At 41.6% G+C, this 24,773-nt stretch overlaps 1 protein-coding gene across 1 annotated transcript; it reads left to right on the plus strand.

The window, feature by feature from the left end:
• The first annotated feature begins 341 nt into the window (after nt 1-341).
• Nucleotides 342-24,402, plus strand: wnt6b (wingless-type MMTV integration site family, member 6b). Its single transcript, XM_023424853.2, has 4 exons — nt 342-1,187; nt 11,257-11,477; nt 19,869-20,176; nt 21,428-24,402. The coding sequence occupies exons 1-4, from the start codon at nt 1,108-1,110 to the stop codon at nt 21,887-21,889; spliced, it is 1,071 nt and encodes a 356-aa protein (XP_023280621.1). The 5' UTR covers nt 342-1,107; the 3' UTR covers nt 21,890-24,402.
• Nucleotides 24,403-24,773: the final 371 nt, after the last annotated feature.

The following is a 24,773-nucleotide window of genomic DNA, read 5'->3' on the forward strand; positions in this document are numbered from 1 at the left end:
TGTTAACATTTGGCTACTTGTGTGTACAAAAAGGTTGATACGAACTGACAGTTTTTCTTTTTTCTTTCTCTTGAACAATGTTTATACATGCTGGATTATAAAACACGCATCCAGATGGCACAATCATCTGAAAGGTGCTCTCTCACCTGTACTCACATATGAGTCCATAAGCTTTTATTTCAGGTTCACCATAAACACACTGTATGGTAGCTCTCTCTCTCTCTCCTCTCTCTCTCTCTCTCTCTCCTCTCTCTCTCTCTCTCTCTCTCTGTGTGCGTGTGTGTGTGTGTGTGTGTATGTGTTTACCCCCTTTCTGCTCTGAGCCGGGTCCTCCTAAAACTAATTGCAGTTTCTTTCTCTCTCCCTCTCTGAGTGACAGCGAGGATTTCGCTGCGCCCGGAGCGACGTCACACTAAGGTGGAAGAAGACGAGAGCATTTTTTTCCTCCCTTTATCATCCAAAGAAAACACATCGTCAGACCTGTGGCACACAGACGCCTCTACCTGCAGCCGGTGCGCACCGAAAAACTGGCTCACCAAGTTCATCAGCGCGTCAGTTCAGAGCGCGGCAACATCCAGCATAAAACCAAACTTTCTTTTATTTGATTGGAAGGCAGCAGCGCTCTTCTCCTTCGTCTTTGATATAATTTTATCGTTTAAAAAAAAAAAAAAAAAAAAAGAGTAGAGACTCCGAGTATCCACGCAACCAGGAGCTGTGTCGTGCGGCTGTTTCGCTCTCAGGGAGGACTCCACTGCTCTGTCGTCCTCTCTTTCCTCCTCAGCCCGCGGTGAAAACATGTAATGTGCTGCGACAGATAGAGCACAACGACAATGAAGAGGTTAACCACACCTTTGAAAGCGGACGTCTCTTCAGTAGCCTCTTGACCATCTTTGCTGCGCATTAAGATGCGCCCGAGAGAAGAGGAGTTGGATGATGAACCTTTGGCGCTCTCGTTGACAGACAGTTTCCAGTGAGATTTTGCTGAGTCGCACCGTCAGAAAACAAGGACCTCCTATGTGTTTCAGAAATAATCCGACTCGGTGTTGGCTGAGCTGAGTCAGTTTAAACTTTGCTGGGGAATCTCCTTGAGGATTTGCTGCGTTCAACATGACGGTTCGTCTATCACGGATCCAACTTGCCCTCTTCTTTATCTTGCTCTGTCCGGTCAATATCATCGGACTGTGGTGGTAAGTGTTGTGTATTTACCACGTGTTTTATCTCTCTCTGTCTCCTGTCAAACTGAGATTCACATGATCTCACCGACATAGTTTTATTTAGTTTCTGCGCACAAACACGGGGCGTAATCATGTTTTCTATAATTACCCACAGCACCATCACTCAGCATTAGCTTACCGGCTTTTCACCTAAATACTCACACTGCTTCAGATTGTTCCCGGGATATCCCGAGAGCCTGGTCCAAAGACAACTGTGATCATCATAACTGAGCGAACAGTACAAGGCAACAGCAGCAGGATGTGAGGAGAACAGCTGACACAATACAGAGAGTCCTAACAAAATGACCAAATAGTCAGAGAAATCAGTAATGACACACATAAGTTCCTGTTGCTTGGATGTAGCCTAAAAATAATACATATATTTAAATGTATATACAAGAAATTCAAACAATTATTAACACATTTTTCTGTTTATGCTTTTCTAATATTAAATTACATTATGCTAAAACTTTTATATGCTCAATTAACCTATAATCAATTTATAATTGGTAAGCATTGAAAAATTCACTAACAAGTCACGGTGTGTCTTAATGAGACAGCGTAATGTGGGTTCCCAGTGTGAAGAAGTTCATGAAGCTGCATCTTTTCTGAAGGGATAAGGTGTTCAGAGAGTCACAGGCTGAAGTAGGGCAGAGAAAGAGAGAAACAGGAAGGTGGAAGAGGTGTCTGCTGTTCATTGCTTGCAGTAATACACAGAGGAGAGAGGAGAGGGAGAATGGCGGAGGGTGATGGGTGTTGATGGTGTGTGTGTGTGTGTGTGTGTGTGTGTGTGTAGGGGGGGTTCAGAGTAAGGAATGTCAGGTGGCCCTCTAGGCACAGTGGATATGTCATCATAAAACAATCCATATAGGCTCAGCTCTGCAAGGTGTGTGACAGTTGGACAGACAGACAGACAACCCCCCTGCAGATCTGCTGATAACGTGTGGGTCTCTGTCTGTGTGTCTGTGTGTCTGTCTGTCTGTCTGTCTGTCTGTCTGTCTGTCTGTGTGTCCGTCTGTCTGTCTGTCTGTCTGTCTGCCTGTTTGTAGTGCTTTCGTTGTCTTGTGTGCAGTGTTTCATTAGACAACATCCAATGTTTCTGTCCTCATCTCTTTCTCACTCACTCTCTCTCTCCCTTACACACACACACACACACACACTTCTGCAAAGTAGTGTTTGAATGTGAAGCTTTGTGTTTTTTTTTTTTTGTTTTTTTTCTTTCCAGCGAATCCTCCCACTGTTCATTCACAGCCCAGTCAAGGTCAATGTGGGATGTAGTGTCACTGAGGCTGTGTAAGTGGACTGTATGTCCTTGTCTGACTGGTAGATGGACTGGCAGCTGTAGAGGATGTGTGTCCACATCTGTTACAATGTGGAGAGGGACAGACAGCGCAGTTACTCAGCTGGTTTAAACCTCTGTTCTGTTTCCCTCTCCTCTCCATCATCAGATCTTTACGGTGTCCTCATTAAGCCGGACTCATAATCTGTTCCTATTGTGTATTTTTCTGTATACATTGTCAGTCAGCTGAATCAGTATGATGCAATGTTTTGCTCTACCTGTTGACCAGGCAAATAGAAACTCCTATGCCGCAACACTGATCAGATCACAATTTTGTAATCACAAAGTTGTTGAGTAAATCAACACAAATACTGGTTAATGACAATAGGTGCGCTGTGTGATCGTGTATATTGACATTTAAAGACGGAGAGAGATTAGGGTTAGCTGTCCTGTTAACTTTACTGACGCACAATTTCCATTGTTATGTCATCATTTTCCAAAACTTGTTTTTCTTGTCCACTCAAAAATGCAAGGCTGTTGTTTTCAGATTTATCCACTCTGCAGAGCAGTTTTTTGAGAATCTCCGGTATCTGGCATGAAGAATGCTGGAATAATGTGGATGATGAGGCAAAATGGGGAGAAAAAGATGGATTTGTGGTATGTGGGTGTCCTAGTATGGACATATAATCAGATTAACCAGAGGGTGCTGATCTGTGCTTTGACCCAGCTGTGGAGAGAAAGAGGGAAAAACAATGTCCCTAGAGGGATCTGTAATTTATTACACCGCCTTCAAACACTTGGTTTACTTGGGCTAAATCTGGCTAAATCCTGCCATGGTATAAACTAATTTAAATTATAATGTAAGATTTAAAAAAAATTGATATACAAAAAATTATATGAACCTTTATGGATCATTGTACCATTATTAGCATTTGTTTCACATAAGCACTATGGTGTGGTCAAATGAAAGAGGAAAAAGAAAAAGGAATAAAATAAGTGATAAATGTTTGCCACATACTCAAACCAACCTTTTCATATTTATGGGGCTTAATTCACAGAGAGGGCTTAACTTGTTAAGATCTGCCTAAATAACTCTGTTGCCCATTTATGTAATGTTTATGTCACTTTCCTACTGGCAGCACATTGTACAGGACCCAGGACATTTATTTTAAATGAAGCTGTAGAGGATTAATAGCATGAAATCACCTACTTCCTCTTTATCCCCATTGACATACGTTGTCATCTTCTTTCACTCACTCACTTGTTCGCTGGCTCGCTTACTCACTCACTCACTCACTCACACAGACACGCGATACGCACATATTCATGCACAGACTTACACACACACACACACACACGCTGACACACACACACAGTGCCCAACTGTGGTGCAGCTAGGGTGAAGCCACACCTGTGGGTCGCTCCCTGGTTTGCCAGGACAATGATGCTCTCTGTTGAAAGCTGCTGGACATACCATCGTACATCTCTCTTTCTCAGTCTCATGCGCGCTCCTCTTGAATGTCTCTATCTCTGTCTGTCTTTAGTCATACTTGTCTTTTGAAGGAAAATACCTTTCATATAGATAGGTTGTCGCTGAAGGAAGAGAGAGAGAGCTGCAGTGAGAGACGGACGGTGGGAGAGATGAAATGCTGGGAGATAGCTGTCCTTTCAGAGCCTCTGCTGATTAGAGCGCTTTAATCATTTGGCCTGAGAGCAGAGAGCACAGCTCGGAGACTCAGAGGAGTGTGGAATGCCTTTGCTCTCTCATACTGGTTTTGACTCTAGTGCTTAGCAGGGCCAACTTTGCTCAGTGTGTTTGTATGTGTGTGTGTGTGTGTGTGTGTGTGTGTGTGTGTGTGTGTGTGTGTGTGTGTGTGTGTATGTGTGTCTGTCATAGCCCCAGTTTGGCGGACAGCCTTCCTGGAACGTGCCACAGGCCCACAGGTGCACACACACACTGGTTTTGTGTGTGTGTGTGTGTGTGTGTGTGTGTGTGTGTGTGTGTGTGTCTGTTGAAGTTCTGCCCTTTGTATGTTTATGTGTATGTCAGTACAAATACATCTTGAACCAGTGGATCCTGGTTAATCTGTTTAACATGCACTCAGAGATGTAAAAATGCACTTATTCAGTCACACAGTTGTGGGAACATATTTGTACACACACACACACACACACACACACACACACACACACACACACACACACACACACACACACACACACTGTATGTCAGAACCGCCATCATCACCAGAGGAGAGTTTCATTGTAACAGATCTTATCTTGTCCACTCCACTCCTAGTCTGAAAAGCTAGATGTCTAATCAGGACCAGGGAGATGGGTACAGATAAAGATTAAATGACGATGTGGGTTTGGCATCAGGTAGAGAACTGAATTAAACATGTTTATGTGTGTATGTGGGTACGTGTGTGTCTGCAGTTGTGTGCAAGCATGCATTTCTGTAGACATTCGTGGTACAATGTACTCCAGTGCCAGAAATATATACAGGGCAGAGAGCAAAATAGTCCAAGAAATGTTCAAATGTCTCTATAACTGGAGGAAGAATTGGCAGAAAATGTGACATTGCAAGCTGACGGAGATTTAACGTTAGCTTGCAAAGTTAGGACTGGTTGCCTTGCAGAGTTCTGAATAGGAGTAGGAGTTGCTGTCGTCTAGAGTTTTGAGTTTTTTCCTTTTCTTTGGCACTGTTCAGAAACTTTTATCACAGTTGTCTGACCTGTTCCCATTTGTCATACTGCCTTCAACGGTGAGTGAGCAAGATTTCCCATCAAATAACAGCACAAAGTTTCTCATTCTAAATACCATTTGTGGCCACTGACATTTTGTTGTAACATTGACTGACAGCAAAATTGACAATGATGACCCTGACACTGTAAAATGTTCTGTTATTGGCACAATAATGTGCTCACGTTAAGTCCTTCATTGGTTTAATCCAAGGCACCACAATACTAATGTAACTATACAGCTGAAGCCCATTTGAAGCCATTAATACCAAGTTACCAATATCTGGAAAGAGGGAAAGAAGTCATACCATCTATTTCACAAACACCCATGTGACTGTGATTACTGACTGACATTGTAGTAGCTAGCGTATCACAGCTCACTACCACTGCTTGCTTATGTTATTTGTTAATTCATGTTAAAAAAAAATATATAAAACTAATTCTTAAAATAAAGGTGATAATGTAGTTGCCTCTATAAATTACTGTAATTTACTGTACTGGTACTGTACTTAGTCTTATGTAGGTATGATGCCGGCTACTCTTCTCAGTCACAGCAGCCTTCATAATGACTTGGGTTCCTAGCATAGACAGTAAAATAAAGATGAAGTAGCCTCCGTGACGTCACCCATGGTTTCTGAAGAGTGGTTTTGAGGCTCAGAGTGGGCTGCTCCACCATCACCATCTTTTGTCTGACTCCGCCTAACTCCGGGCTAATCCAAAAATTTGCAGAGGTGGAGAATGAGTGGTTTAATAACTGTGGCAAGCATATTCTCCTGTTTGCATTGTTAGCACAACTGGGTGTGTGGGCGTCTTGCTTTAAGGCTAATCCAAAACTAATTCAAGCCAGGTGTGATGAGCGCAGACACTAATACCTGCTAATTAGTGCTAACATACTGTATAAATAAAAATGCTTTTGGCACCAGGCTCAAGTGGCCATTCAAGGAACTGCAGTTTTTGGCACTTCATTTTTCAGCTGTTGTGATTGCTGCTTGGCTCGTAGCTGTACTTTCCATATTACATATCTAGCGCTTAGCTTCACAGACCACAGAGTACATCCATGCACCTTTAAACCTCTTTGTCATCTGCATATGTCTGTTCTTTGACAGTTTTCATCCTTTGGCCGTCTGGCTTGTTGGGTGTGTCACTGTTGTTACAAGAGAACAAACTGTGGATGTTTTTCTTGTGTGAAATTGGTTTAGTATTGTTGGTTTCCTGCTGGTCACACTTTATTGCTACTGTTTAAATTGGGTGCATTACAAATTAAGTGTGTTGAAACTTTTTATTGCAACAAATTTCATTGTTCTCAACCTATTGTTTTACGCAACAAAAATAACATGGCATGTTTGAAAGTGATCAACACGTCCCAGACTGCAGTGTCGGGATAACTGAAAAGCTGCTGCTGATGGTACTCGGACCCTCTCGCACTGCCCAGCCACAGACGGTGGGGAGTTGCTAAATTTGTTCCCATCCATCTTCGAAATTAGTTTAGGACTGCAGACAAATCTTACATGTGTTTTGATTTTCATCCTCATTTCTTTTATCACCTTGCTTATCTCTTTGTATCTCATTATGTCTCCTCCTTATCTCACATTTAACCCCCCCACAATTTGTTTCCCATGTCTCCCTAGCTGTTTCTATTCTCTATCCTTTTTCTTTTTTCTCTTTTCATATTCACTCTGGCGTCTCAGACTAGCGCTTGTCGTGACTTTCTTCATCTCCAGCATACTTGAGGGATTAAGGAGGGATGAAATTCACTCATTCGTGGGCGGAGTGAAAAAAAAGAAGGGCCCCGTACAGTACAGCACTTCATCTATGGTGCCGTGAGATCCTTTATGAAACCTGAGGTCGCTCTGAGCACCACTGTTTAATCTCTTTCTGACCCACCTCTGGGCCCAGAAAACACCGAATAAGGCGTCTATTTCTAATATCTTCATTTTTTCCCCCCAAATTTCCAGCTACGGTACATTATGAAAAACACTTCATCCAAGTCTTTTTTTGAAACAAATGTAAAAATATATCACTAATAAGACCTTATTCACATTTTTCAAGCAATGCAAGTAACCACAAGGTAAAGCTTTAGTTCTGGATCGGACCAGCTGTGAACTTGTTGCAGGTGGTAACAACTTGAGAGTCGTGCTATCAGTGCTTTTGATTTGGTTATTTTTGTTACTTTGTCTTGTTTTATCTCTTGCTCTGTATGACCCTGTCTCTGTTTTGAGACTTTATCATGATGAAGAACTTTTCATCTGAGACATTGTTTCCCTAAAGTCCCTGATAATATCACTGGCTGCACATCCTTGTTGGTGTGTTGTGTTATCTGTTATCTGCTCAGGAGCTGCACCATAAATGACAGACTGGGGAACAGTGGAACTTTGCATGGGAAGGATCTGATTACTGTCTGACTTTGAAGTTCCCTCTCACAGGTATATGTGAGGTTTTATCTCTTTGCAAGTCTGCACTGTAGCAAGTGCACCTGCTTAGATAAATGTGCGCGCTTGTGTATATGCAAAATTGTGTGTGCAAACTGCATGTACGTGCATGTATGAACATGGAGCGTCTTGTTGTAATTGTTTGAGCTGAGGGTCACATCGATCTGTATATGGTGCAGTAGAGTCAGTCCATTCATTCAAGTAGTTTTACTTTCATTGTGACTGCAGAAGACGACAGAGCAGGAGACATACTAGACCGTTCCTGCAGGATTTGAGCTCAGGCCAACAGTTGTATACAGTGTACAGTTATTCTCAGCAGCTACATTTCTAACCGACCAAATAAGAATAGAAAGAAAAATGACAAGATGACACAAGGAAAGTCAGATCTTAATCAGTGCACTGTTGTGTTAACTGCTGCTGTAAAAAAGTAGACAACACTGGCTGTGACATGCATGAATGACATATTCTGGTATTCTCAGTAATGATCACTGTGCTCCTAGTCATTTTCATGACATTACTTAATGTTTTTTAACATTCTCTATTTCCCTGCTTGTCCTCACACCTGCACTTTTTGGAGTCTATGACAAAGTACTCCCCTATTTTACTCTACCTCGCAGAGATGTGCACTTCAATGTTTCACTCTCCAAACAAGGGCAAGAATGCTGGGCACCTACAGTCATCCCGTTATCCAATTAATGCACCCCATTTTAGGGTATGTCTCCAGCAATGTGCTTTTCCACCTGAGTTCACTTCCCTTTCAGATTCATTCCCACATTCCCATTCTCCTCATCGTGCCCCATTTCTTAACTTCTGTCTAAGACAGTCCAACGCAGATTATCAGAACAGCCGTCAACCAAAATTAAGCGATGATTCAGACTGAGAGTGTGAGCTGAGGTAAAGAGGAAAATGACATGGCACTCCCCTTTTTTGACTGTGGCTGCTTTCAGCAATTCAAAGAAGAAACCAAAAGCAAAAAAAAAAAAAAAATTAACTACTAAATATAAATTCTAAAGAGATCCAGCACAACATTTTACAGATTGGTTTGCATGTTTTTGTGCAGTACAAAAGAGTTAATGCCCAGGGAGAAATCTTATCAAGAACCACAGTTCATTACAAAGTGCATGATTGTAAAAAAAAAAAATTGCTGTTTTATAAATGTTATTAGTTGCATCTGCTCTTCCACCAGATGCAGTCTTGCTGTATCTCTTTCACCAGTCCACCTTGCACTACTTTCTTTTGTGCTAAAGAAGAGCAGAAGGAAAGTTTCTTCACGCTGTCGACACCATCTAACTGTCTCTGTCTCTCACTTCCAGACTCTCTTTCTCTCTCTGACAGTGATACAGGGCTCAGAACAAAACTCCATCCAGTACATTCGCTAGTTTTACAACTCTACACCTCCCATTATAAAAACCAGGCTGGCTTTTGTGAGCTGCTGACAGAGCTGGCTTCCCAGAGCTGCCCCTGGCACATGCACATGCACACGCACAAGCGCACTTGCAAACACACACAAGGCACAAACAAGCCAATTCTCTCTCTCACATCCAGAGAAAAATTGAACATTTTACATGGAAATACACTTATATGCATGGACATCAGTTTTACACTCTCTGTGTCTCACACATACACACACACAGACACACACATACACACACACAGACACACACATACACACACACTCACATGCCCACCTACACACACACATGCTTCCTGGTGGCAGTGGGTAGATAATAAGCGGTTGTTGAGAGGGAGTGTGTGTTGCTAAGTATTGTACATGTACCTGCTAATTAACACATAGAGACTGTCTGTATGATTTAATTATGTGTGACTACCACACACATACACGCTTAAAGAAAGACAAACACACACTGCACACATAGAACACCTGTAAATACTACATTGTTTCCATAGCGATATTGTCAATACACTCTCAATAATCATAGGAGGAATCAGTGGGTGTCCTTGGAGAGTGGATACGGATATGTGTGTGCGTGACTGTGCAGACAGTCCATACACGCTCTGATGCACACAGTTGTCTGTGTGCCTATGTGCAAGTGCATTTATTATTTTTTTACTCTAATTTGCAGGTTCTTACATTATACACCACATGTCACGGCTGATTATGTGGGATTACTGCTAATTTTCAGACAAGTTGAATTATTAGAATGGATTACAAGGAAACCATAACTGTGATACATGCCATCTACCATGGTCATATATATCTAAGTCCTGGTGGTAACAAAATTAGATAGGTTTTCAAAAACACTGGGAAGGAGTTTGAGAGGATGAATGTGCGTGCCTGTGTGTGTGTGTGTGTGTGTGTGTGTGTGTGTGTGCAAATGTCTTGCTCGGTATCAGACCGCCAGGAGAGGGGATGGTAAAGTGTTTGTTCTGCTTCTTAAAACAAACTCTTGAAGCAGATGACAGGCGGTGCGATTAACAGGCACAAGGCTGAATGAAAACCTATGAGGTAGTCCTTTGCTCTCTCCCATTCTCTGTGTCATGTAAACCCTTCTGACTCCTATTTCATGGGAAATGTTATGGATCAGTTATGGACTAAAAGTCCCTGAATCTCTGCAGATGTGATAGAGTAAATGAAGTAAATGACAAAGGAGGGTTGTGAGAAACGGAGTTGAATGTACATAACATTAACAGCATGGAGGGGATGAGTGGCTGATTGCTAAGGCAAGAAGCAGAGGAAAAGAATGGAAATAAAGTCATCTTATAAAGCCACTTTGCTGTTATACCACTGAAGTGGCCACAGAGGCTGGCATTGCTTCAAAGTGGTAGAGCCAAGTCCTTCTTTCCCATTAAGAGTAAGAATAAACTATTTATCTTTATTATATGCACTCATCTGTCAAAGCTATTGAGGAGGTCCACAGTCCGTATGTGTATATATATTTTAATGTTTTAAATATTTGAACTACACGAGGCATGCTTCATTTATCTCACTACACATTTAAATATGGATTTTTTTTTCTTCTTCGTCTCTGTAATATAATATGTCGACTTCTCATTTAGATGGTTTTAATCTGGGAACGTCTTACGGAGGGCTGATTCGAGGAGAATGTGTGGTTTAAGCACTGAAGTCCTTAACTGCTACAAAAATCTCCAGAGAAGCTGTATCATCTGGAAATCTAGAAAGTCTGCCCTCTGGTTCACCAAAATCAACTTAGCATTAAGATCAACTGTAAACGGCCTGTCTGTTAAGAGACTTCCAACTGTGTGACTTCCAACTTTGTGAGGACCACACACTTCTTCCAAGTGTAGTCCAATAGCAAAACACAGACTGTGAATGTGACGTCAGAAGATGCCTCTGGGAAACTCTGTGCTCTCTTGTCTCCCATGTGCCTATTCAAGAGGCACATTGTCGCCACGGCTGAGATGTGGTGGGCAGAGTTGGCAGGCGAAGCAGCCGCAGAAAAAAACTTAGTTTGCATTTGGTTCGTGGCTGCTGATGAGTGCAGCCACATTGTTTACTGTGTGATTCAGTTAACAGGTGTTGCTCAACAAAAAAAAGCACGGTGAACTTTTCTATTGTTGTCATATTTCTCTGTAATTGTCCTCCTCTCTAACTTTGTGTAAAACTTTTGCAGGGCGGTGGGCAGTCCGCTGGTGATGGACCCCAACAGTATCTGCAGGAAGGCGAAGCGTCTGGCAGGGAAGCAGGCTGAGCTGTGCCAGACTCAGCCAGAGATTGTCAGTGAGGTGGCCAAAGGGGCCAGGCTGGGAGTCAGGGAGTGCCAATACCAGTTCAGGTACCGCCGGTGGAACTGCACCAGCCACAACAAGTACTTTGGCAAAATACTGCAGCAAGGTGAGTAAGGGAGGGATGGATGTGTGCAGTTTTGCTCATAGGATAGCAACACTTGTGTCCTTCTTTTTCCCATCTCTCATTTACCCCTAATATCTAGTTTGATTTGCCATTTATATCCAGTTAAGCAATAGTTCAACATTTTGGAAAAAGCACTTATTTGCTTCCCGTGGAAAATTAAACGAGAATGTCAATACCACTAGTAAGAAGCTGTAGCCAACACCCTATTAGCTAGTTTAGAGTAAAGACTGGAAACGGGGAAACAGCTAGTCTGGTTCCGTCCAAAAGGTAACAAAATCCACTCACCAGCACCTCAAAAGCTCACAGATGAACATATCCCATTTCTTGAATCTGTACAAAAATAGAAGGAAAAATAGGATCATTTATGGTTTTAAAGGGATTTATGTGTGGGATTGTTTCATGGACAGTTGCAGTGACTTCCTGGGGTCACCGCGATATATATTCATGTATGTGATATTATGTGCGATATCTTGGCACTGTAGCCAGATATTAGACAGGCAGAGTGGTACTGACCTTCTCATTTATTTCACAGCAAGAAAGCACTTGGATATGAATAAATTCCCATAATCATCTTTGCGCTCTCCACCAGTGCTTCCAAAAGCTTTTCATAGGATTTTCATAGGATTTCTTGGATTAAAAAAAGACATTAAAAACATTGTCATGCCCCATTTTTCAACCACGAGTGTCTTAGGATCTGAACCCATGACCTCATGACCGCAGCCGGCGGCCTTACGTCAACTTGAGGTCAGATCCCTGTCTGATGGCAGCACAACAGACAAGGGCAGCTGTTGTATTTCAGATCAGACATATTCACACTTGACTGACTCTCCTCTTCATCAGATTGGGCACGCTTGAAGTGATCAGCTAAGATTGCCTGTTCCCTTAACATCTCTCTGAAGATCTCTTGACATCTTCGTCCAGCTCTTTGAAGTCTGTAATATAACTGATGTTGGGTCAGCGCTGGGTCTTTTGCAATTACTGTGTTGGCTTTTCTCTCATATGATTAGATTCATAGAGAGCTGCCTGTCTCTTCTTTGACTGGTAATACAGAGGACCTTTATCTGTGTGTATAGTCAACAAACAGGCAATAACTAATATTAATACACGACAAAAAATGTGTCAGACATGTTATTAAATCCATTTTGGGTCTCATTGCACGAGTATGGGCGTGTTGAAGTTTTGTGTTTCTCGTTCCAGTAACATCACGAGGAAGTGGCACATGGTTTTTTGATTTAATTCATTTTCCATAGCATAACTCAACAGTGGAGACTGAAATGTAATTTTCAATCTACAATCTTTACAACTTTACCATTTTGTAAAATTTGTGATAAATTCTTGGCGTAACACTACATTAAAATTCCAAGTTCCCCAAAGGAAGTACAATATTTTTAATATGATGTTTGACTGTTACATAAACTTTTAACAGTTTCTTGCATTGGAAAGATACATATCAGTGTGGAGCTGTTGCACAGCTAACATTTAGCATTTAAGTTTAAGGTGGTACTTATTACTTTCTGCTGTGACAAAGCCAAAAAGTTTGTAATTTGACATTTTTCGTGATTTAGACATTGCCCCTGTTTTGTGGGTCCCTGCAGTCAAAAATAATTGTATACTTCATCTCCGAACTAGAGAGTTTTAATGCAGAAATGCTTTGAAAGCTTCCTCTCTCTTAACCACATAAGCTACATTTGCACTAAGACAATATCCTGAACCACACATTTCAGTAACAGCAGGCCACATTAAAGCACATCAGCTACCCACATGAGCACAGTTCGGCTTCTCACCATCAGAAACATTATTTGTCAGTACCTCGTGCAGCTGAAACTGACATGGTTAAAGAGCATACTGTTTTGTCTCTTATCTCATTTGAATTTATGACACCACCAGTGTTGCCAGTGTCTCTGACAGAGAAATAAAGAAGGGAGAAAAAAGAAAGAAGGCAGAATGATAAATTGAGAAAGAAAGAAGGAGGAGAAGAGAGGGAGAGGAGGCAAGAATCTACCAGTAGGAGACAGACTAGCAATTAATCATAAATTCCTGCCTGTCTATAAGAGAGGCCAAAGTGCTCCTCTGTTTTGAAGTCTTTGTCCTCAATTACCTGGATCTGCTCTTAATGGCTGTTTATCATGAACTAGTACCAGTAAATGTCAAAATAAAAGTGCCTTTCTATGTAATGCACTCTCTTTCTAAGTGGTTTACTTAACCTCATTGACCTCTGTTTAGAGTTTTATGTGATAGGGTTATATACTGACACACACCTCCTAACTGTACAGTGAAAACAAAGCCACGGGGTGTTTGGGTCTGGAGCACAACCAAACTGGCTGAACCATCTTTTCTTTTTTTTTTTTTCTGTCTCCACTCTACAAAAACATCTCCAGGCTATCTTCAGCCATTATTCAAACATAAACCGTGCTGCACTTGTGTTATGTGCTGTGTTTGTTATGTGCTTCCTCAGAAATGGGATTTGCTTTGTGGCATTGGTGTTGCATGTCAATGTGTGTGTCTAACTTAGAAAAAAGACTGTAGCTTCTCAGTGGAGTAAGAAGTTAATTTGATAACAGTACAGGTAACATATGTGTGCGTGTTTGTATGTGTGTGTGTGTGTGTGTGTGTGTGTGTGTGTGTGTATTTCATTCCTTACAATGTTTCTGATGATGAACATGAAAATGGATACGTCACATATCCAGCTGCATGGAAATTAGATAACACACATATATTCATGTGGCACCGTGCAAATGCTTACGTTTTGACTGAAGACCGAAAATGTGAGGTGTGGGAATATTTGTGTGTGTGTATGTGTTTGTGTAACAGGGGTTTTAGGAGATTTCACAACATTACTGCCATTTCACACGTTTATTGCCAAAAGTGTGAATGAATGAACATGTCGACACAAGGATGACAACTTATTTTGCATCAGAATCAAAATGTTCTTTTCTCTGGACATGAACCTTTCACGTACAGTCAGCTCCAAACCAAGGCTGAATTTCTGGTTTCTCGTCATTAAATGGTAGTTATTATCCTCTTTTCCTTGATCTCTGTTTAAATAACACACAGACCCTGGAGCGGTCATGACAGGCAGTGCAAGCCAGCCAGCATACCGTGATGCTGGCAGTCACAGAAGGGATGCTGCGGCTTTTCTTTGAAAGTCCCGATAGGTTGTGTGTACGAATGTGTGTGTGTGTGTGTGTGTGTGTGTGTATCTGGGTGTGTGTGTGTGTGTGTGTGTGTGTGTGTGTGTGTGTGTGTGTGTGCATGGACTATTATACTGCTGTAGAATAAACAAGGGCTCTTGCTCTGGGCTGTACAATTGTTGCACATTAATTAAACTAGTCATCAATCGTGTCAGAAATTTCAGAATTTTCTCATTAATGCTCTTGCACACAGGTATACAGACATGTTGACACAGGTTTACACCTTTGCACGCTTTGTGTTTTCTTGTGGCCTTTTTAACTGGTACTTTAAATGAAGTGAGTAGAACTACTTTGTTTGTCAGACAGCAGTGATCAACGCTGACATGATAATGAAAACACTTTCAAGGTTTGACTTATGTGATTTTGTGTCACAAACCTGGCAAGTACACTGAGAGTGTCAGACATTAGGTTTAAATAAATCAAATAATCAATGTCAGGCTGTTGCGTTTTGAAGTCAGTGAGAGAAGGTGCTCCTGTGGCTTGGTTTCCACACCCGCACAACACTCTGCTTTATGGTCCAGTTTGTTGTAGTCCAATTTTTGACCAGTTGCTTTAAGCAGAAATGGATTTAACACACATGAGCACTTATACCATCGTGGCACAGTAATTTGCCCCTCATCTCAATGTGAGATGTAGAGGTTTTTACGAGTCTAAAATTCTGGACCCAATCAAAAAACAGACCAACTGAAAAAAAGACCCAAAACCTACATGCATTAATTCTTTTTTTTTTTTTTAAAAAGAGATCCAAACATATCAAAAGATAAGGCCCGGAAGATGATCAGACAGATAGTATAGTATATAATCAATGGATTCACTCCAAATGTTGTAATGTTGGGTTTTGTAGATAAGTGTTCTTTCCATACACCTGAGATTATAGTAGTAGGTCCCCATCTGTCCTCTAACTCAGCCACTTACTTACTAGATACTGCAGGATGTATTGGAGCCTTTCCACAGCCCACAGTGCAGACTGTCTGTGTGCATTTGGAAAAAAAAGAAAAAAAGCACTGCATGTTATCATCAGTTGCTGCAAGTGTCACACAAAATTAGCACTTGATTTTATAGGAAAACATTTTTTAACCTCTGCTTATCTGGACTGTGAGGTCATTGTCTCAGATTGAAGGTACCAGACCTCCCTTGTATCTTGGCCTAAAGTCAGAGCATTAAAAGAATATGTGCTAATTCTTGCAGAAGGGACCTCTGGAATTAGAAGCAGACATAGACAGGCCCAGACACCCACCGTGGCAGAGAATTTGTTTGGAATTCATGTCTCCGAGGAAAATATGAAACAGGGTGCCTCAAATCATCAGATTTTTGATAGCTACTTTTACGCATAACAATACTCTTCTCTCTGTTTTCTCTCTCTCTTCTAACCCTGTGCTCTGTTGTTTTCATTTCCTGTTGTTTGACTTCTCTCTTTGTACACTCTTAGTGGGATCGTATTTTGCTCCAAGTCACTGACACCTTTTGGAACCGTTTTTTTTTTTTTTTTTTACCAGGGAAAAAAAAAAAGTTTAGTGGTAAATAGGAGAAATAAGACATAATTAAACACATCAAAATGACATTTGTCTTCTGCAGATTGCCTACTAAATGCAGTGTCTCACCAGTGCATCTGAGGACATCTGGACCGGCTCCCAGCTTGTTTGGATACGGCATGTGTTACTATCACCATATTGTTCTAATAATGAGTTGTGTGCTGATGTTTTACACACGTGTCTTGAAAAAAAAAAAAAAAACCCAGGGATGTTTTGAAGATGACACATCATTGATTTGAGACTGTCGCTGCTCCTGAAAATCTGAGCCCTTTTCTGCTGAGCAGCAGGAACAGTAAGGTGTGGTCTGTCTGAGCTGTAACAAGGGCATGCAGCACACACACACACAGATACACACACACACACACGCACACACAGACACACACACACACACACACACCCGATCAAATACAAACCATGAGATAAAAAACATTAGAGAAACTGACTATTTGTGAAATGTCATAAATGCTTTAAATCTCCATTAAACAGTATTTGTCACACACACAAACGCATTGACACGCATGCACACAAACCTACACAAATTTGCCTGCATTGGAGACATCTCTGGGTGTTGGGGTGTACAGCTGGTATTGATATCACGGCATGCTGGGGTGTGCAGGTTTCGTCGCACGCCATCCATTCTGTGTGTGTGTGTGTGTGTGTGTGTGTGTGTGTGTGTGTGTGTGTGTGTTACCATTCCTAATGAATCCCATTCACTGAATCATGCGATATGGAGTTGGCAGTGTTGATGGTGGTGACTGCACGCTCACTGCCTTCCAGCTCTTAGAAATAAAAGTCCTCTGCTCAGTCTCCACACACATACAATGGCTGAACAAGTGGCTATTCTTCTTCTTCTCGTCCTTATAACGCATTCATTTTATGTCTTTTTGACGTAAATCTCTAAACGGGTTACATGTCTCTTTTTTGGAAAAGGCTTCGTAATTTCCTAAAACAGTTGGGCACTATAGTTTGTAGCGAGCGTTACTCAAACAGGAATAAATAGTGCATTTGTTAGGAATTAATATGCATTTAGTGTGAGTGGCAGCGGGACGGTGTATGCAAGATTGACTGAAAACAATCTACAGTGCCGTGTTCATCTTAAGGAAAGAACTCAGTGGTGCAGCTGAGTGGTTCGTCTATGAGTCTTCAATAGTTTTTGGAGCTCTATGGCACAGAGTAACAAACGTCAGGTTTTGTTCCTGACAATACAGATTCTCAGCTTCTTTCATAGCTGCACTTTTCTTGTGGACTGAATGACAATAGCTGCAATAACAGAGGATAAAGACGTGTTGAGCCGAGGGTGAGAATGATGCTGAAGCCACTGGCGAGGACAGACGATCAATTTGCAGTTGTGGTTGGACATGCCTTTAGCCAGGAGTGTTAAGCTCTGCGCCTGAAATAAACCAGCAGCTGTGGTGTGTATGAGTGCATGACTGCGTGCATGTGTGTGCACGTGGGAGAGAGCCGGAGGACTAGCCGCCCTCTCAGCACTACCAATCCAGCGACGCTTGAGATTGCTTTCATCCTGTTCCATGTAGCAGAGATATCGACTGATTAACTGACTGGCTGGATGGAAGGACAGATGTCTGGATGAATGGATAGATGGATGGAAACTAGCTTCTTGCACTTGTAGAGCTCTTTCTTTTTCCTAGTTGTTATCCTGCGATTGATTGGGGAGGGCATGTGGTTGATCAAATACAAAGACCACATCGTGTGTCAGTGAAAAAATCAACAGATGTCTGAATGTGATGTGCTGTAATGTGTGGGTATTTATCATGTGATTGTACTATCACTGTATCATAATAAAAAATGTTGAACCCTGTGCAAAGTATGAATAAGCACATTCTCCAAAATGTTGAACTTATTATGGGAATGAAGGCAAGTTCCAGTCCTCTGTTTTGAGTTTTGGTGTGGGCCTGTTTAAACTGAGATTATGAATAATCCTTTAAATACAGTGCTGTGAAAAAGTATTTGCCCCCTTACAGATTTTTTATTTTTGCTTTTTTGTCACACTTACATGTTTCAGTTCATCACATTTTAATTTTAATATCAGACAAAGATAACCTGAGAAAATACAAAATGCAGTTTTTAAATGATGATTTCATTTATTAAGGGAAAAAAGCTATCCAAACCAACCTGACCCTATGTGAAAAAATAATTGCCCCCTAAACCTAATAACTGGTTGTGCCACCCTTGGCGGCAACAACTGCAATCAAGCGTTTGCGATAACACGCAATGAGTCTTTCACATCGCTGTGGAGGAATTTTGGCCCACTCTTCTTTGCAGAATTGTTTTATTTCAGCCACATTGGAGGGTTTTCAAGCATGAACGGCCTGTTTAAGGTCATGCCACAGCATCTCAATCGGATTTAAGTCTGGACTTTGAGTAGGCCACTCCAAAACTTTCATTTTGTTTTTTTGAGCCATTCAGAGGTGGACTTGCTGGTGTGCTTTGGATCATTGTCCTTCTGCATAACCCAAGTGCACCTGAGCTTAAGGTCACGAACTGATGGCCGGACATTCTTCTTCAGGATTTTCTGGTAGAGAGCAGAATTCATGGTTCCATCAATTACAGCAAGTCGTCCAGGTCCTGAAGCAGCAAAGCAGCCCCAGACCATCACACTACCACCACCATGTTTGACTGTCGGTATGATGTTCTTTTCCTGAAATATTGTGTTAGTTTTACGACAGATGTAATGGGACACACACCTTCCAAAAAGTTCCACTTTTGTCTGGTCAGTCCACAGAATATTTCCCCAAACGTCTTGGGGATCATCAAGATGTTTTATGGCAAATGTGAGCCGGGCCTTTGTGTTCTTTTTGGTCAACAGTGGTTTTCGCCTTGGAACTCTCCCATGGATGCCATTTTTGCCCAATCTCTTTCTTATTGTTGAATCATGAACACTGACCTTAACTGAGGCAAGTGAGGCCTGCAGTTCTTTAGATGTTGTTCTGGGTTCTTTTGTGACCTCCTGGATGAGTTGTCGATGCGCTCTTGTAGTAATTTTGGTTGGCCGGCCATTTCTGGGAAGGTTCACCACTGTTCCATGTTTTCTCCATATGTGGATAATGGCTCTCACTGTGGTTCGCTGGAGTCCCAAAGCCTTAGAAATGGCTTTGTAACCCTTTCCAGACTGATAGATGTCAATGACTTTGTTTCTCATCTGTTCTTGAATTTTTTTGGATCGGGGCATGGTATGTTGCTTTTTGAGATCTTTTAGCTTACTTCATGTTGTCAGGCAGGTTCTATTTAAGTGATTCTTGATTCTACAGGTCTGGCAGTAACCAGGCCTTGGTGGAGCTAGTGAAATTGAACTCAACTTTCCAAAAAATGTGGTTAATCACAGTTAATTCATGATTTAACAAGGGGGGGCAATTACTTTTTCACATAGGGTCAGGTTAGTTTGGATAGCTTTTTTCCCTTAATAAATAAATAATTTTTCTCAGGTTATCTTTGTCTGATATTGAAATTTGTTTGATGATCTGAAACATTTAAGTGTGACAAAAAAGCAAAAACAAAAGAAATCTGTAAGGGGGCAAATACTTTTTCACAGCACTGTACATATATTTCTCTGTGTCATTAGATATCAGAATATCTTAAATAACTCTACTTCTTCAATTTGGCGCCTCTTCTGCTTGACTCTTCCATTGTAGATATTCGGGAGACAGCGTTTGTTTACGCCATCACGGCAGCCGGGGTGACCCATGCTGTGACCCAGGCCTGCAGTATGGGAGACCTGCTGCAGTGCGGCTGCGAGGCCACCAGGAACAGAGCACCTCCGAGGCCTCCTTCATCCTCCTCCTCCTCGGGGGATGGAGTCAAGTGGGAGTGGGGCGGCTGCGGAGATGATGTGGAGTTTGGTTATGAAAAGTCAAAACAGTTTATGGATGCCAAGAGGAGAAGAGGCAAGAGCGACATCAGGACGCTCATTGATCTGCACAACAATGAGGCTGGGCGGCTGGTAAGAAGTAGTCTGAGAATGAATGCCAGAGTATGTCTCCGCAGTTCTGAATGAGTAGAGTTAAGAATAAATTGACCACAACATTAATGTATTTCATAAAAAAAAAAAAACTACTAATACTACTACTACTGTGCTTAATGCAGAGAGGCCTGATGTTTCACTGCTCTGGAATATTCCTCATTCCACGAACACGTTAAAGGGAAAGACATCGCCCCTGGCCATATTTGTGTAGCGCTGTAAGACGATATTCTGACAAGAATCAGGTTTCTGAAACACAAAAACAAGAACGTGCCACACATTTTGTTTTCAAGCCTACGAGGCAGGTAGCTTCTTACATTTCCACAGCCCCTGTTCAAGTGTAAAGTTCCTCTTTGTTGCTCGTGCGGACACAGAGTGAATTATGGCCACGGCAAGTCATCGCGCTACAGAAAGAACAACTAGCAGCCTTTCATATGAGTTAATTGCGTTAATTTATAGTGTAGCTATAAGATGACATTTACCATTTGACCTGTCAGTGTTTTATTGATCTCGGTTTGTTACACCCACCTGCAGAAATGTTGACACATGCACAAGCAAAACACAGAGTTACAGAGTTCACTGTAGCTGGGGTCAAAGGCAGGTAGAGAGGAAGAGAGGATTTTGGGATATAGGCTGTGCATGCATGTGTACTTGTATACACATTTTGCAAGTATGTGTGCGAGCGTGTGTGTGTGTGTGTGTGTGTGTGTGTGTCTGTTTGTGTGGGTATGTGATGGGTTAATTATGTGCAGTATAAGTGAATGATCTGTTGTCAAGGCTTGTTAGATGTAGGAAGGCCCGAGGCAACCTGGAGCGAGAGAGGGGGGTTGTGGAGTTAAATTCCTTCTGAATAGCGTCTGCTTTTATCTTACCTATCTATCAGTGTGTGTCTGAGTGTGTGTATGTACGTTTGTGCGTGCGTGCGTGTGTGTGTGTGTGTGTGTGTGTGTGTGTGTGTGTGTGTGAGATCCGGTGGCTTTGTCTGTGATATATCATGAAAACACAATAATAAATTACCGCTTTAGAGAACTTGTTATTTGTCAAAAGCAGCAGTTCTGCTTCACTTCAGGGTACAAGGTTAACACAAGTCTTTACCCCCTTTTTTTCTGTTTGACCAACCTTCTCCTTCTCTGCTTTTTCTTTTCACCTGTTTGCCCTCCTTCACCTCTCCCCTCTCTCTCCCACCATACAAAACCCTGCACCCACGCTCTCCTCCACACTCTCCCTTCCCAGGCAGTGAAGCTCTACATGAGGACAGAGTGCAAATGCCACGGACTGTCGGGCTCGTGCACCTTGCGCACTTGCTGGAAAAAGATGCCTCATTTCCGTGAGGTAGGCGACCGTCTGCTGGAGCGCTTCAATGGCGCCTCCAAGGTGATGGGCGGCAACGACGGCAAGACCCTGATCCCAGTCGGCCAGAACATAAAGCCACCGGATAAGCAGGATCTGATCTACTCAGACGAGTCGCCCGATTTCTGCCTTGCGAATCGGAAAACGGGTTCACTTGGGACTCGAGGCCGCATGTGCAACAGCACAGCCATGGACATCAGCGGCTGTGACCTGCTGTGCTGCGAGCGTGGCTACAGGGAGGAAACAGTGGTGTTTGAGGAGAACTGTCTGTGTCGTTTCCACTGGTGTTGTGTGGTCCAGTGCAAGAAGTGCTTGGTCCGAAAAGAGCTTAGTCTCTGTCACTGATGAACTGATGAACTGAGGTAGAGAGTAGTCGGTGTGACATGGTTCATTATAATTATGTCTGTTACTTTTTGAGGTGTTTGCTTTTAGTTGTGTAAGTGTGAAAGAAGGAAAGGGTTTGGACTTTCATGGTGATCCTTTCCTTTCCCGTTTTTTGCACCAGTTACAATCAGACAATGCCCCCAAAAAATTTCATTTCAAATAGTGATCGGCTTCCAGGAAGACGTCAACGCAACCACATGGAACCAATGGAAAACAGGGACTATGTTACTTCACTGAACTACCTATTTTTCATTTCTTGTTTATGAAAAAGGACCAAAGAATGTGAAAATGTGCATTTTCCATCTAATTGAAAGAGGAGGACCTATGCTTGGAAGACCTTGACATGACCAGCCAACAGTTTTTTCCTTCCACTACCAGTTCAACAGCAGAGGTTGCTGCGGGTCTCAAACCAAAGAGTTTATGGCACCAACATGTATTGATGCACCTGATTTGATTACGCATTTTTCTTGATTGTATGAACTGGCCACATTGAAGATTATGAGTTTTTCTTGTACTATCTGGCATTAAGAGTCCTTCAGAGACTGCTGTCTATCTGTGCTGTAGCGTCACAGAAAAATCATGGAAACAAAATTCTGATTGTTACCCCAACATTTAAGCGCAGTTTAAAGTATCTTTAATTCTTGATCGGAGCATCTTTACAGGCCTATTATACCAAGATCTTGCAAACTGTTGATCACCATCGCAGCAGTCCCTCAGTTACAGTAACTGTAGCCTAACCTTGTCATGGAGCAGGCACACCACATACATAAAGATACTGGTCTTTGACCTTTTTTTTTTTTTTTTTTGCTACTGCTTCAAAAATTTACCAAAAAGGGAAATGGTATCACATTATCATATTTGAAGAATGCTGTCAACACCATGTTTTACAGGTGAGGACTTGGCCTGCCAGCAAAGACTGTTATTTATATAAAGATATGATAACAAGACTACTCACTTCCATCTCTCTCAGAAGCACTTTCGATGCAACGGCTGCCATGGACTTTCTCAATAGTTTGGCAATAAAACCTTTTAGGGGTCGGCTGTTCCTTGTAAACCAAAAGAGAAACCTTTATTTACATGACGTTGGTATCAAGGAAATGTATATGATGTATTGTGTTTATCTGTTATGATATACAGGGCTAATGTAATAATGCACTTTGGATGTTAGCTTTTCATTTGATACTGTATGTGCATGTGTGTGTGTGTGTGCGTGCGTGTGTGTGTGTGTGTGTGTGTGTGTGTTCGTGTGTGTGTGTGTGTGTGTGTGTGTGTGTGTGACTGTGTGTGAGAGAGAAAGTTATCTGTGACCGTGTGTTTGTACAGGTTGGCCAGTTTTCACCATATCCTTCAGCGGACAGTAGCTTCGGTATATCTTGAAGTTGCTGCCTGATGTTAAACTGCATTCTGTTGGTTATTAAAAGCACACAGCTCCTTGACTCTCTGTCTCGGTGTGAGGCAGACAAGATCTTTTATTTGTTGATCAGTTTCAGGGGAAGTATGTTTCCCATAAACCTATCATGTCATCTCATTTACACTTAAGTTTTATAACCAGACAATGTACAGTGAGTATACTAAACTATAATACTACATTGCTTCAACTTGCTGTTTGCATTTGAGTGAGTGTTGAGGTAGGATGGTATTTTTACCCTTGAGGACTCGGAGTGATCTCCTTTTGATCTTGTGTGTCATGACTCAGATCTACCTGATATTCCCAAAGTTACGTAAGGTTTTTGCAGGGCCAAAATGAAATGACCACATGATTATTCTGTTATGAAAGTCCCTTTTCTTATCCAGCTGTTAGCAGTCACTGTCATTTTAACAGTTACCGCACATTCATCAACTATAATCATTTAATTCCTGACACATTAAAGACATATGCCCACATCTTGTTGTATGAAAAATGCCTCAGTGGTTCACGTGTTGCAGTCCTGACATGCAGTTGAACAGCACAGCAATAAGACCAAATATACCAGTCACACACACTGATGAATAGGGTACATGGTACATTCGGTTTATTATTGTCACTGCATCTTTCATTGTAATGGCACGAGGGTGATGTTACTGTTCATAATCCTGTTGTGTTGCTTTAACCTCTGCATTCAAATAGTCACCCAAGAGACAGTCAAATTAACAATACCAAGAGCTTCTGTGTATACTTCTTCCTCTTATCCGTCAAGTGATGTGAACCTAAAACCATTTCAATATTTGCTTGTGTTACATTAAACACATTCCAAGTACTGCCAATTCTTGAACATTATTCTAGCTATATTTGCCCATAAAGGCGTTGTTAACCAACATGATTCAACACATTTTTGTGGAACAAATGTCACAGAATTCATCCATTGTCATTTATTTAAATACAGTTTTTCATATCTTGCTTTAGATCTGCTCTCCATTGTTGTACTCTACAGAAATCATTTCATATCTGGATGTTACACTGCAGCTTCATTAAAGGTAAATTTTGAAAGTGACAACTGTCTGTGGCTCACATTCAGAACACTGTTCAAACTAAAAGTAAAACATCCGTGTTTTTATTTGATCTTGTCTTTCCATGTGCATTATCTGACTTATATGAGATGTGAGGCGATGAGATCTTCATTTTGATAATTGAATAGCGCCGCATTATTTGAACCATGTTGACATATTCGTAAGAATCAAGATGTCCATGTGAGAAAAAGACAAGAAAGTCAACATCCAATCTTTCCCGTAGTTTTAAAATGTTACAGTAAATAATAATCACTTTGGACTTGGGTTTTGAGCCCAATCCTGGCAAAAAATATTTCACATCCTCTCATACTAGATACCTGCATGGAGGAGCAGCAAAAAGCAGAGATTTCAACCTGTT

The sequence above is a fragment of the Seriola lalandi genome, unplaced genomic scaffold (genome assembly GCF_002814215.2).
Source record: "Seriola lalandi dorsalis isolate HSWRI2012SDOR001 ecotype SW California unplaced genomic scaffold, Sedor1 jcf7180002054758, whole genome shotgun sequence".
NCBI lineage: Eukaryota > Metazoa > Chordata > Actinopteri > Carangiformes > Carangidae > Seriola > Seriola lalandi.

What these genes read in the sequence shown, in the direction of transcription:
- wnt6b (XM_023424853.2), top strand. Translation starts at nt 1,108, where the DNA reads ATGACGGTTCGTCTATCACGGATCCAACTTGCCCTCTTCTTTATCTTG. An exon ending in AATATCATCGGACTGTGGTG is followed by an intron (nt 1,188 to 11,256) that starts GTAAGTGTTGTG and finishes AAACTTTTGCAG; the next exon opens with GGCGGTGGGCAGTCCGCTGG. An exon ending in TGGCAAAATACTGCAGCAAG is followed by an intron (nt 11,478 to 19,868) that starts GTGAGTAAGGGA and finishes CTTCCATTGTAG; the next exon opens with ATATTCGGGAGACAGCGTTT.